Consider the following 14,253-nt stretch of genomic DNA (forward strand, 5'->3'; position numbering starts at 1 on the left):
TGGAGTGCGGAGAGCATCCTCTCTGCTGTGCACGTGCGCGTGCACGCACACTCACATTCACAATCTCCCTGTGACCAGGTGGACACAGTGAACCCCCTGTTTGAGGCCTGTGGACTTGGGGCCATGCTTTTGGGGGCACCGCTTCGTTTCAGCCAAGTGCCTTCACAGGAAGGGCAGCCGGCTGTTGAGCTGTGGCAGAGCCCACCACAGCCCCCCAGCGGCCTCGATGAGGCGGCGCGGGCCTGGGGCGGGCATGGCGGTGTCGATTTGCTCTCTCTGGAGTGAGGGTTTCGCAGTTAAAACTAGAAATTACATATATTGCTCAGAGAGAAATTTGTCATAGAATTAACTGATGTTGTTCTCCCCCACTCACTCCTCCTCTTTTTTCCTCTTTTTCCTCTTCCTTTCTTCGGCCCTTCCCTCTTCTTTCTTTTTCTTTCCCCCCTCACCACAGGGACACTTCAAAAGGAGAGCAAGTTTCCCAGAATGGTTTGCCGGCTGAACAGGGATCTCCACGGGTTAGTTACCGCTCTCAAACCTACCAAAACTACAAAAACTTTAATAGCAGACGGACAGCCAGTGACCAGCCATGGTCTGGACTGTGAAATTCGCTACCATTTGTCAAGAAACATTCTTTCCAAATCCTGTTGGTTTGACCTTTTGGCTTCTACTTTACCTAAAGTGTTAAATTTTTACTTAATTCATAGCCTTTCTTGGTTTCATATTTGTTTGCATTTAATCCATGTTTATTTGAGTCTTTTAACTGATGGATATTCAGTTGCCTTACAACTTACTTTTCATTTATTTATTGTGAGCTTTTTACTTTATTAAGATTTTACAGCGAAAACCTTACTGAGTAATTGAAATTAAATGAGATTACAGCATAATGAAGAAGAAAACTAGAATCTGACAGGTATGACACATCCAGTTTTACTAATGGTACAGTACTGTGCTGTGACCCACTTTATAGATGTAATATTATTAACCTGTTTGAAGGTAACAGATTTACTGCAATCGTTTAGTCATGACTAGGAAGGCTGGTGTATGAGGAGGGAGCCTTTCAATACTAAAATTAAAACCTAAAGTCAGCTGGTAACATTCCATGAAGGAGGCATTCATTTATCAAAGATGGGAGGGGATAAAAAGGAAGTTGGATATGATTCAGAAGCTATTTTAATTTTAGGCACAGAATCTCAAACGTTTTGATACCCTCGGGTTATTTATTACTTTTTATAAACCAGTTCCTCTCCTGTTTTTCTGCCAAGTCCTGAACTGAGAACTCTCGGCTTTATTTGCAGCCGATGAGGCGGCGGCCTCGGGAGTGAAGTGCCCGCGGCCGCCTGCTGCCCCCCTCTCGGTCCCCGTCCTCGTTGTTGGAACGTGGGATATGCAGGTGGCTTCCAGCCCGCTCCCGCCAGTCAGTGACTTCAGGGTGTCAAACTATAAACTTTTTCAAACAAACGGAACAAAAGCCATTTCTGGTTCATCCTGATTACTTGAACGATGCCCTTGGTGGACCATCGCTGAAGCACGTGCGTGCCTCCTGGCTGGAGCTCCAGTGCGTGTTGCAGACAAGTCATTTTTCATTTCCTTAAGACTTTTTGTTAAATTCTGTAAGGAGTCTTTTATGATGGCTTTTATCAGACCACTGGCAGAGATTGAAGATAGTTAACAGAAATCCTATTGCCTAGGAATAAATGCTGATGAAAGAAGTGATTCCCTGGTACTGATAAACAAACAAAACCAAATCCATGCTACATCAAAGCTTCGTGAGACATTCACTTGCTCATTTGCCATATTTAGATGTGTTTGTGGAATCAGAAACCTGTTTTGATATGTGTTCTCCATGAGTTAAGTCTAATTTGTCTCTTCATTTCATGATGCATGTCTTTTTTTTTTTCTTTTGTCAGGATAACATCATATAGCATCTTGTTTGTTTTTCCATATCTCTATGTACATATCTATCTACTGGTGACTGTAGATGGGTATATAGATAGATGCCAAGCTTCTTATGTTCTGGGGGTGGTGTGCACCATTATTGGGTCTCTGCCTTAAAACACACCAAAATCTTTTTTTGTTTTTTTATTATTTTTTTGAGAAAGACACTGCTTCGTCTTTGGTCACTAGGGAGCCCCAACATGTCTTTCTGGCTCCAAATTATATTATGTGTGTCATTGATCTATATGTATATATGTGATGTTTCCATATATATATGTTTAAATTTTGTACCATCAGGATTAATACCCAATTTTATGTTTTTTTAATATATTCAGAAGACCAAAAAACAAACTCTGAGCACAGGTGGAAAGAGAGCTGTAATGCTCTGAACATTTGCTCTCATGCCTATTTTTATCTAAGTTTTTCAATTGTAGCTTGCCAGAACAAATTCTTAAATTTCAATTGAATTGTACTAGAAGAAGAAAAGTCTTTTGTTTTTTTGAGTTAAGGTGCAGAGACTCAAGTTAATGAACTTGAAAATACAGTGTTGCTTCGTGCACTTGGAAAACCAATGGGTGTTTCTTGTGCTATACTAGCTGTCATGTTGCATTCCTGTTCACCTCCTGATTTCGGTATCTGAGGTGTACCCAGCCACTAAAGCACTCTGGACTAATTGCTAAAGGGAAGCAACATGGGGCGGGGAGGGGCTCTGTATCACATGTATCCACTGTTGATCACAGCACTATGATTTGCTTTTGTTTGTCTCTGGTGGTGTGTTGTCTGTTGGCATGCTTAAAGCACATGTCCATTAAAATTCATTTTGTTCCTTTCATTTTCCTTGTTTTCTTGGTTAGTGATTCATTTGCATAAACATTAATTATCTCTGCATACTGGTTTGGGGTTTTCTCTTTCCTTCTAACTCTAAAGAAAAAATTTTTGCTGCAGAAATTCCCTCAGAAGAGGCATCCCTGGCCTTCACCTACCTTGAGGTCTCACCAAGCGTGATAATATTTAGCCTTGTAGACATCTCTCTATCCAGGTCATTGCTGTCACTAGCAGTTTTCAAGCCAAAATCTGCAGCACTAAATTTTTTTTAACCTGGTTTCTGTACATACTAACCCTGTGTCTCTCTGGACTCACAGCCAGCACAGGCCTTCCCGACCAACTCACTTCTGCCTCACCAGAAGTTTCCTCACCTTAGAACAGATTTGTCAACTTTAAAATCCACTCACATTGTTGCACTCAGGGTTTCGGGGGATTTTTGGGTTTGGGATTTTTTGTGGGTTTTTTGTTTTGTTTTTTAGTTATTTCCCCTCCTTCATCTCTCCTACATGAAAAGAGAGAGAGAGAGAGCAATAGTTAAGTGTAGTCTGTTGCTCATAAGCATCTGTCGTCAGACCCTCATTGACAGAGGCCAGGATAATCCCCACACACCACCCCTTCCCACATGCCTTCCTGCCCGATGCTCCATTGTCCACACTGATATCTGGGGAAAGGCTTCCAATCAGAATCACCCTTAAATTGCATTAAAGCTCCGGGCTCACCCTAAACCCTGGAGCTGATTTTGATAGTCTGTATAAAGGTAACATACTTTGTGATTCTCCTCTCTCCCAAAATTTTCACCGGCCCTTTTTCCAAAGAATTACTTTTGCTGAAAATCAAGTTTAAGACCCATCCATTTAGATCAGCTCTACGTGGGAGGTCCCGCTCCTGAGAGTTGACAGATCTGAGCACACTCAAGCAGCCGTGGAGGTGACCCTGTCGAGGTTGTTGCTGCTAAGCGGGTGTCCTTTTGTTTCTGGGCACCAGTAGTGGGGGCCGTAGCTAATGAGTGTGCCATTGACACCTTCCTGTCTGTCCATGTGTGAGGGGCGCAGGCTGTCTGTAATCCACTAAAGCGTCGGCCACGCCCAGCTTTGGTAACGTGCTAATCCCCACCCTGGGTGTGTCAGCCAGGGGCTGCTGCAGTTCATGGTACACAGTTGATGGTACACAGGCGGAAAGCGATAATGACTCGAGACCCTACTGCATTTCCAAAGCCGAAAAACCCATGAGGGTAACAGTTTAAATGAGCTTGGGAAGGAACAGCTCCCGAAGACGTCTCCAGCCTTGAAGGGTCAGCCGCTGGAAGCCTGGCTGCCTCTGGGCTTTCTCGTCTCAGTGCAGCGAGGCACCAGGATCAACCAAGCACGTGATGGGGAAGGCCCTGGTTCTGTCTTTGTTTGGGGGTAAATAGCCGTGTGGTGTTGAGTGACTGTGATTGGCTTCTCCAGCTCCTTTAACACAAACTACAACCCACTCACGATACAACTTCGGCAGATGTGGTTAAATTGATGTTTGACTTGCCTTGTTTACTTCCAGCTCCTAAGTTCCAAAGTCTAACTGGGATGGTAGATGTGAAATGCATGACTGTCATTCCTAATTTCTGCATGTTTCTGACGATGTTTGGGGGAGGTGGGGAGGGGAGAGCCAGTGAACATTTCCAGAAGCCACAGGTCTTTTCTTGTCTTATTGCGGGGGAATGCTGTGTAGTTCTGATAGAGTTGTCTATTGATCTGTTTGTGAATGCCCTTTCGCTTCAACTTCCAGCCCTTCTGGTGGCGTCCTTGGTTGTAAGGTGGCTGCTGTATAACGTCTACTCTCTCTCTCCTATTTAATTGTGTGGTTGTTACCGTTGTCCTTTGTTTTAAAGTAACCGTAAGAGGAAATGATCTGAGTTATATTAGAGAAAATGGAGCGATCAGAGGAGCAGAGTGCAGTAAAACACATACTGGCATTTGGCTTTTGTCATCTCCCCATAAATGGGCGGGTATTAATCCATCCCCACCTTCTAATGTCCTTGGTGTCCAGCTGGCTTTGTGGGGTGTGCAATGGTTTTACTGTACTGCCTCGTTCTGTGCCAGGCATTTATACGCAGCCACGTGTGCGAGTCAGAGCGTATGTGGGCCCTGCTGTGACCCATGGGGTTAGTGAATGGCCTCTCCACTGTCCCCAGATGGCAGAAATGGTGGACACAAGCGAAATGGTCAACGGTGCTGCAGAGCAGAGGATGAGCTCAAAGGAGTCCAGCCCCATCCCCTCCCCCACCTCTGATCGCAAAGCCAAGACTGGCCTTCCAGCCCAGAGCGCGGCCACCTTGCCTGCCAGGACACAGGAGATGCCTTCAGCCCAGATGGAGGGCTTCCTGAACCGGAAGCATGAGTGGGAGGCCCACAACAAGAAAGCTTCAAGCAGGTAACGGCAGCCAGCATTGAGGCAGTAGAATGGGAAACTGAGCTGTCAGAGGGCGAGGCGTACGCCTCTTGAGTTGGGAATGGCAGCGGGGTGGCAGCAGGGGGGCAGCGCTTGTGTAGTTCGTTCGTTGTTCATTTGGTAGCATCTCTGCCCCCAGGGTCCTCCTGTTCTTCCAGGGAATGAGTTGGAAAATGGGAATAAAGTGCTGCTTAAGTCACTGAGAGAAAAGAAGTTAGGTATGGATGAGAAGAACAAAAGGGGCCTTCATTCATTTCAAGAAGAAATTTGCTAGATTGAGTTTGAGGAGTTGTCTTTAAGTGAAACCTGGTAAATGACAAAGCTAAGGTGACACTTATATCTGACTCCAAAGCCTGCGTGCTCAACCAGCTGCCTGAAACCACCACATACAGTTGTATGAGTTGTACACCCCACAATGGTACCCCTGTCTAAGGGTCACCCTTCACCTTGAGGGCAGCATAGCTTTGTTAACACAGGCACATGGCAGTAAATTGTCTTGTTTTAATAAAATCAGTGTATTATGAGAGTTTGCCGTATTCGGGGGTAAAAGCCACCTTATTCTGATTCATCTAAAGGTGCCATGAGGGGACATGGCGTCTCTGGGTCCCCCTCGCTGTTGAGTTGTGGAGCCATACAGAGAGCAGCTGAGGCATGTTTCAAATGAGGAGCCCAGCCTGCCCTCTGTTACTATGAAGAGTACCAAACACCAACAAAAACCTTTCCCCTCAGCACCAAGACTGCCTTTAGGTATTAGAAGGGAGCTCCCTGTTTTTCCCCAAGTCCAGAGTCAGACCCAGATAGCCCTCTAGTCCTGCCACTGTTGGGCACCTGCCCTGCCCCAGGAGTCTCCCCTGAGGAATTTTGTTCCATTGTTTGCCTTTAGTGGAATTCAGAATTTTGGAAGGTCTTTTAACACCAGGGGTTTCCGAGCTTTGGAACTTTAGAACTTTAGAACACTGCCTCTTAGTCTGCCCTCTTCACCATGTTGTATGAGCATCGTTTTCAATTAATCAAATTCTTAGTTCTTTCAGGGACTGTGGTGTGGAACGTTGACCTTCCTTTCTTTGCTGCCTAGGTCATGGCACAACGTTTACTGTGTCATAAATAACCAAGAGATGGGTTTCTACAAAGATGCAAAGACGGCTGCTTCTGGGATTCCCTACCACAGCGAGGTCCCTGTGAGTTTGAAAGAAGCCATCTGTGAAGTGGCTGTTGATTACAAAAAGAAGAAGCATGTTTTCAAGCTCAGGTGAGCGTTACTGTGCCTCCTGGTTGCCAGAAAGAGTGTTGGTGTTTATTTGCTCCCTGGGGGTTGAATTTCTTAGACATGTGCTGTGATCATTTTGTTCCTCTTCTCTGCAATTTCAAAAATCCCCAACAAAGAGAAAACTGGTTTGACACAGTTTTCTTAGCTGGTCTTGCCAGATTCAGGTGGGTTCCCTGTGGTTAAAAGTGTAGCTGAACGTTGAGGGAAAAGGAGCTTTTGTTTTCGTAACTTGGAATTTACTGTTCCCTAAGACTTAAGGTGAGCTGTTCACATTGCACAGGTTAGGGGAAGCTTAGAAAAACAGTTTCCCTCTTTTCAGCTTATCCAGACATAGGAGATGCAGTTCTTTGCTCATGAGTTATCCAGAGATGGGTCAAATGAGTCGTCCTGACGCTGGATGGAGACAAACAGGAAATGCTTTGGTGGAGCCTAAGCCCTCTCCTGCCTTGACTCCCTGACAGATGTTCCAACTGCCTCTGGAACCATCTAATTCCAAATGTCTCTATCTTGTAGAACAGACACTTCCCTACAGAGCAGAGCCAAAGGACAGAAGCTCCACTCATGAGGAAAGGGGGGGGAGGGCAGGAATTTTCTGTATTGAAAATGTAAAGAAGTAAACATTGTAGTGGTTAGGGTGTTACTTAATTTAATATTATATGACTTTGGGATCTGAAGAGTGTTGGTCTGCAGCTGCGTGTGTGTCTCATGCCAGTTGGATTGGGCCGAGGGCCACAAATGAGAGTTGCAAATGGTGTAGTGTAGTCACGCTGTGGATAAGCGGCATAGGCAGGCTCTCCAGGATGTGGAACGCTCTGCAGCTCCGAAGAAAGGGCACAGGCAGCTTCAAAGGACCTGGGCAGAGGGCCCTACCCCTCCTCACCTACACCCGCATCATCCACTTCCACCTGGTGACAGGGGACTCAGAAGTGGACCCTCCAGGCCAAGTGGCATCTCTGTGTCATGGCAGCAGCCTCGCCAGGCAAATTCTTTCATTCTGGGATGCACGTAAATGAGGAGACCTCTGGGGCACCTTCCTGTGCCTCTGTGCGGAGACGCTGGAATTCATCGGTGTAGGAGATAAGAGCTCAGCAGCAGAATTTAAGGGCTCATCTTTTAGAAAGAGTTTTCTCTTTCTCTTGAACTCAGTTGAAAGCAGTAATCAGGTATCCAAATGGTCTTTGCCACAACAAAGCCAAACGTTAATATGTTAGGGGCTTTTTTGCCTCTTCCTGAGGATGAAAGCTCCAAGTTACCTGTATGTATTTCAGTGGCCTAATTATACAGCTGATGTCCAGAGAGCCATTGCCAGGCCTCTGCGGGTCCCCAGATGTCATTGGTCATTATGCAGCGCTCTGATGTGGTTCCTGCAGTCGGCTTATAGCCCACAGAGGGGATGGGATGGGGGGGGGGGTGTTAATCTGTTGTTAAATTGTTTCTTTCTTCCTTCTAATTACAGACTAAGTGATGGCAATGAGTACCTCTTCCAAGCCAAAGACGATGTAAGTTTCTAAGATTCCTTTCTCTCAAATACTGACGAGTTAGCAAGTGTTTGCAGGATGGTAGCCTCTCCTGCCCGTGTTACTGGTTTAAGAAATGGCCAGTGATGGTTCCCAGCATCTGGGCTCCACAGTCACGAACCTCGGAAGGCGTCGGTTCTCCCTGTATCTCCGGGAGCCCGTGAGCGTCCTCTTGCCGCCGTGCCATGGGAGGAGAGCTAGTGCAGAATCCGTGGAACCCTGCCCACCGCCACCTCCTGGTTGAGGCTCAGTGAAGTGGTCGTAGGACCGGAATCAAACCCTGACACCCAGCCAGGAGCCCCTCCCTGCTGTACCAGGCTCCCTTTAACCATGATTCCACACTTGTGCTCCACCTTGAGGGGAGAGAGCGTTGAATAATAAGGCAAACAAGAGCGCAGCACTTGAATTTGTAACAGTAACCTCTAGGCTGGGGCCCGGCAGCCCATAGAAGGAGACCGGTCTCCCGGCTGCTCCACACTGGCAGGGCCAAGCGCCAGGGGCCGGCCTTCAGATCCCGTAAGCTGCGCTCTTGGAAAGGCTGAGCCCTGGTCACTCTACCATGCTGAGTAAAGCGGAGGCGGTTTCCCCTCTGTTAGCCAGGCGCTTCCACTGCCGATGCCCCCTTCCCGAGCCCTCTCAACTGCTGGAGGAGTGGGCGGCATCCAGGGAGGCGAGAGCGCCTCACGCCCACGTCCCTCTGTTGAGCCTCACCTGTGCCGCCTCCCTTGTCCAGGAGGAAATGAACACGTGGATCCAGGCCATCTCCTCCGCCATCTCCTCTGATAAGCACGAGGTGTCCGCCAGCACCCAGAGCACGCCAGCGTCCAGCCGGGCCCAGACCTTACCAACCAGCGTTGTCACCATCACCAGCGAGTCCAGTCCCGGCAAGCGGGAGAAGGACAAAGAGAAAGACAAAGAGAAGCGGTTCAGCCTTTTTGGCAAAAAGAAGTGAACTCCTTTCCCTCCACCTCCTGCCCTTCTCTCCTTTTCAGTGAAATTCCAGCATGCAAGCTCAGAACCAACACATTACTCTCTGTGCCTAATGTTCCTCAATGTGGTCAATTTTTCTTTTTTTAATTTATAGAGCATTTCTTGAGGGGGGGTGGGGGGAAACACCTAAATACTTTATCTCCAAGTTACAAAAGTTTGAGGTGCAGAGGGGAGACCAGATTTTTTTTAAACAAAATTATATAGATTAGATCTCAATATTTAAACTGTTCCTCAATTTTGTGAGGCTGTGTTGGAAATAACCCGCCTCTAGTGCTGTTGGTATGCAAGGCAGTGGTGCTTAAACAATATTTCCTGTGCTCACCAGAGACGAAACATACCAGTTTCCTGACACCATTCTCTTCCATTTACTTGGGTGGTTACCTTGAGTCTTGACTATTTGAAGTGGCCACGATGGCCCTAACCTCTGTTTAACAGATTGTGTATTACAATCTCGCTGCAGCCACAGTGCAGCTCCATGTTAACTCTACAGACCAAACCATTTGTATCTGGCATCACTTACTACCCCACGACATGCGGCTTTTCTGCATCAACTGCGACAGTTAAGAATGTCAGTATACAAGAAGGAGTAGAAAACTGATACTGTTTTAAATAATCTGTAATTTCAATTTTTTTTTGCCGAAATACATTATATTGTATGTTTGAGATAATTCTAGTACAAAGTATAATAAAACTAGATGTATAATAAACCCTTTAAATCATTGGTTAAGTGTACAAGTGGAACTGAAGCATTTACTGGACAAAGTAATGTTACTCTAATGGTTACTTGCTCGTGCGTTGCCACACTGTGTTATAATTTGCTTCATTACCTTGCTCTTTGATACATAGTGTGCATTTCTCTGTCACTGTAACTATTGTAATGACAAGTTTTCATCTACTGCACAATCAACATGGCATTGATAGGAATGAACTTCAGAGGCTGGGCCTGAACAGGGAGGTGGTCGCTCAGGCCTGGTGCCCAGTCGTCTGACCTGTACCTCTCAACGTGTGCCCTATCTGTGAATTATATGCTATGTCATTAAATGCTTTTAAACCTAGCACAGTGGCTAATTGTCGTTTTCCTCTCCTGCATGAATGCCAAGAAGGGAGATTGCAGTGCGAGAAATGGCCAGCAGGAAACCTCACCCGGTCAGTCTGGGTTCCCGCTTGGCTTAACTTTGAAGCCACAGCAAACAGAATGATAAATGTGGAAGGCTCAGCAGTTACACATCCATATTTAACTTTTACTTATGAAAACTTCATCAGAGAGCTTGCCAAGCCTGAGCCGCGAGGCAGGGATCGGCGAGCTTTTTCCATAATGGTCCAGATAGTAAACGCTGTGGCGTCTGCGGGCCGTGCGGGCCCTGTCTAGGTTACTCAGCTCTGCCATTGTAGCGCAGAAGCAGCCGTTGGCAAATAGATGAACTGGCAATTGTGGTTACATTACAATAAAACTTGATTTACAGGCATAGCTTTGAATTTCATTTAGTTTCATGTGCCACAAAATACTCTTGATGTGTTTTTTTCCAAACGTTCAAAGAGGTAAAAACCATTCTTAGCTTTTGGGCTGTGCAAAAAACAGGTGATGATGAAGCAGCAATGTATGGTTTGGGGGGCAGTGGTTGGTAATTTTTAAATTTCCAACTGGTGCAGTAACAATACCAATGGTAATTGTGCACATAAAGTAAGTGGCACCCTTTTAAGTAAATGAGGTCACAAATTAGCATTCTGATAGTACTTTGGCCTCCTGCGATTTTGATAGGGGATTATCACAGTCCTAATATATTAAAGGTTTATGCTTCTTCGATATCTAGTAATAAAATATTTTACCTCAGTAATTCATCATGTACGCAGTTCTATTCTTTATAAGCACTACCTTCCAGGTTGTCCTGTGGTAAGGGGACACCCCTTCCACTCGTGGGTTTTCCTGTAGTGTACAGCAATAGCAGTCAGCTATGTATGTTAGCATAAATTGTCAGGAAGTTACTCCACGATACCCAGGCCTAAGGTCACATCACTTCTGAGCTCTACAACTGAATGACACTGGAGCTTTGTTAGTCCCCTCTAGGTGAACCGGAACCTCACTGTCCTCTCTTCCCCCTCCTCCCACATGCATGCACCGAAGACCGTTTACCTCACCACAACACTCCCTTGTCCTTGACCTCACTCGGGATTGAAAGCAAGTTCAACTTTAACACGTGAACCTCTAACCAAAATGTTGAGTTAAGCAAAAGCCTCTTGGAGTTAATTGCGATTAGCTATAGCTTTCTCTTGACAAAGCCTTGCAAATGGCAGGAAGACCACACTCAAAAGATTAACCAGTAATCCCAGAATTCTGTTTTAAAAATACATTTAGATTAGAAATTGTGCACGTAATTTCAGAGCGTCACAGACCCCTGATGACAGAGCCTGGGTTGGGTGCTACTTGCTCGCTCGCTCACTCCTGCATTTGCTGTGGATCTGGTGACACTGGAAAATAAAATGACGGGCATCGGGGGAGAAGCAGTGTGAGAAGACTGCATCCTTTAGGTCATCAGGAGATGATATCAATGGGTTCGATTAAGAAACCCTGACAAAGACATGGTCACTGCCAGAAGTTAGAGGCCATGTAGGGTCATGATCTTCAATCCTGTCGGGAAAGAGTGAATGGTTTTGTTTTTAATGCTACATTATATTTTGAGTATTATGTATGTTCCTTTTTATTGCTATAATCTGTTGTTTTGCCCGAATGTTTAGTAATATAAAATGGCTGATAACACCTGCCTCTCTCTCTAGAAATGGGGAAAGTGGAAAGCAGTAAAATAAGACTGTCAGGATATGAAATGGCATCCTTGATTGAGTAAAGGTCACATTTTGTGACATCTAACATCTCTGAAGTTGGGGTACATCTTCAATTGATGGCCCCTTAGTATCGTGTCCTAGCCAAGTGGGCTGTGGTATATTTCCCTTCCTCTAGTGATACAGTTCATATAGGAAATGCGGGATAAATGCTTTGAGTGTTTCCCATTATTTACCAATATTCAAGATGATAATTTGAGTTCCTATCATCCTCTGAAATTAAGTGATTCATTTGTTGTCATGAATTCATGGATTTAAACATGTGGTTTTGTTCAAGTGAAATTAATCCTTTTTGAAGCGTTTTTAATGCCCCATCTTTGGCTGGTGGGAACCTCTTCAAGTTGGCTTCTGAATCATTTTGTCACAATCCTAGTAACCTCTGATACTAGGCATGACAAGATGCTTCCTGACTCATCTATATGTTTCTTACCCCTGACCTGTAATTGGCCATTTCTCTCAAGAAACCCTGGTTTCTTTTAGTGGAAAATGGTGTTTCAAGACTACAGTCTTAGTGCTGGAATGCGCATTGCTACTGGGTTGGCTCTTGTTTCTAAGCCATAGCAGTGGATAGCACCAAAGATAAAGGGGCCGTGTTTCCCAGTATATGAGGGCCTGGGTTCAAGTCCCAGTACAAAAAACTGAGTCCTAGTACTCAGATTTAGGACTGCAGGATTTTTTTCTTAACATGTTTATATTACAGCAGAATCGGGTCTTAAACAGGATGTAGAATTACAATATTCCATAATTACTCATTTGCTTTAGCATTACACACAAACTTAGAATAGCAATAGTATTACAACACCATCATAATTACTGAGAGCAAGTTTTTTTTTTTTACTTAAGCTTTTTGTTTTGAGATGATTGTAAGATTCACATGTAATTGTAAAGAGAATTCCATATACACTTTACCCAGTTTCTCCCAGTGGTACAAATCACAACCAGAATATTGCTATTGATGCAGTTAAGATGTAGAACATCCCTGTCACCCAGGGATCCCTCGTGTCACCCTTTGATAGCCACCCCCACCTCCTCCAGCCTCTGGCAGCCGCCAATCTATACTCCTTTTCAGTAATTTTGTCATTTCCAGAATGTTAAATAAATTGAATCATACAGTATGTAACATTTTTAAGTGGGCATAATCCACACAGCCTAATCCTCTCGAGATTCATCCAGGCAATTGCACGTATCAGTAGTCCATTCCTTTGCCCCGCAGAGAAGTATATTCCGTGGCATGAATGTGCCACAGTATGTTTAACCATTCACTCATGGAAGGACATCTGGGTTTCCAGTCTGGGGCTATTACAAATAGAGCTGTAAATTTTCACGTGTGCATTTTGTGTGAACATAAATCTTCGTTTTTCTGGGATAAAGAAATCCCCAGGAGTGCTGAGAACAGCTTTAAAAGATACCTGCCCGCTCTCCCCGTTCTTATCCCCCTACCACCACTTTTAGGTAGCATTACTGTGCCTACACTGCTCCAACAAATAGCTGTTACTTATGCTGCTCTCTCCCTCTGAATGCTCATTTTGTCATAGTTCTACAAATAATTGTATGTTTAATGCTCACCACTAGTCCAAAGGTCAGTGTTTTCCAGTCATTTTGGATGTCTGAAGCTTGTAGCCTAGATTGTGTGTGTGTATGTATGTATTTTTTAATTAGTTCCTCTTCCTTGACACTTTAGCCTTTTTTTTTTTTTTTGCCAGTTCTCTGGGTCAAGCGCTTAAAGTGAAGTGCTCTCTTGTTTTTTTCAGAACTGATTACGGATGGCCTGAGGGAGAAATAAATTTGAGTCTCAAAGTTTTTCTGAGGTGCAGACCACATGTAAACAAAGCAGGACGCCTTGGAAAAAATAGGTTTTTCAGCTTATAAGAGAAAAAATCCAACTGGCCAGACTGAAAAGAAAGGGTTACATCCTGTTTGGAGCTTTGAATGTTTTTTTGTATTAATAAAAGTTCAGCTACCTTCTCAAAAGAAGGGTTTCAGGAGGTAGAAACAGAGGGACCTACTACTTCCCTTTAAGTAAAATTAGGAACCAAGATGTGTGAGACACCAATGCTTCTCTCACATGCCATTTAGGGTATTTTCCACTTAATGTTGAGGAACGAAGCTGAGTTGGGCGAATTAGTGGTAGTGGATGAAATAGAGCTCAGGTTTATTGGGATTCACGCCTCATTTTGACCCTTTTCTCTGCAGGAGAGCTTGGAGGACAAGCTCACAGGGAGCCCAGGCTGCTTAAGGCCCTTGGGGTTGGCTGCCTGAGCTGCCTCAGTTGTTCTTGCAGCCCTCCTGCGAGCTCCCAGGGTGTGCTTTCCTTATGACCGCTGCACAGCAGGAGGAAGGCACGTTGGCATTGGACTCCAGGGAAGCTCAGACGCTGGAAGGCCCCCCGCGGCCTCCTCTGCCCGGTGAGCAGAGGTCTGAGGAACTCCTCCCAGCACAGGCTGCCCGAGGGTG

The 14,253-nt window shown here is 45.2% G+C and overlaps 1 protein-coding gene across 7 annotated transcripts in view; it reads left to right on the forward strand.

The window, feature by feature from the left end:
• Positions 1-10,019, forward strand: part of SPTBN1 (spectrin beta, non-erythrocytic 1) — a 209,084-nt gene extending 199,065 nt beyond the window's left edge. For 5 of the 7 annotated variants that reach the window (XM_058278571.2, XM_004454230.5, XM_058278572.1 and 2 more), the window contains 5 exons: positions 455-518; positions 4,934-5,172; positions 6,266-6,439; positions 7,914-7,956; positions 8,708-10,019. In XM_058278571.2, the coding sequence (XP_058134554.1) occupies positions 455-518; positions 4,934-5,172; positions 6,266-6,439; positions 7,914-7,956; positions 8,708-8,926 (739 nt within the window). In that variant the 3' untranslated portion in view covers positions 8,927-10,019. Of the gene's footprint in view, positions 1-454; positions 4,167-4,933; positions 5,173-6,265; positions 6,440-7,913; positions 7,957-8,707 lie in introns of all 7 variants that reach the window. The other 2 variants (XR_011646105.1, XR_011646106.1) reach the window with 1 other exon arrangement.
• Positions 10,020-14,253: the final 4,234 nt, after the last annotated feature.

The sequence above is a fragment of the Dasypus novemcinctus genome, chromosome 17, assembly GCF_030445035.2.
Source record: "Dasypus novemcinctus isolate mDasNov1 chromosome 17, mDasNov1.1.hap2, whole genome shotgun sequence".
NCBI classification, from domain to species: domain Eukaryota; kingdom Metazoa; phylum Chordata; class Mammalia; order Cingulata; family Dasypodidae; genus Dasypus; species Dasypus novemcinctus.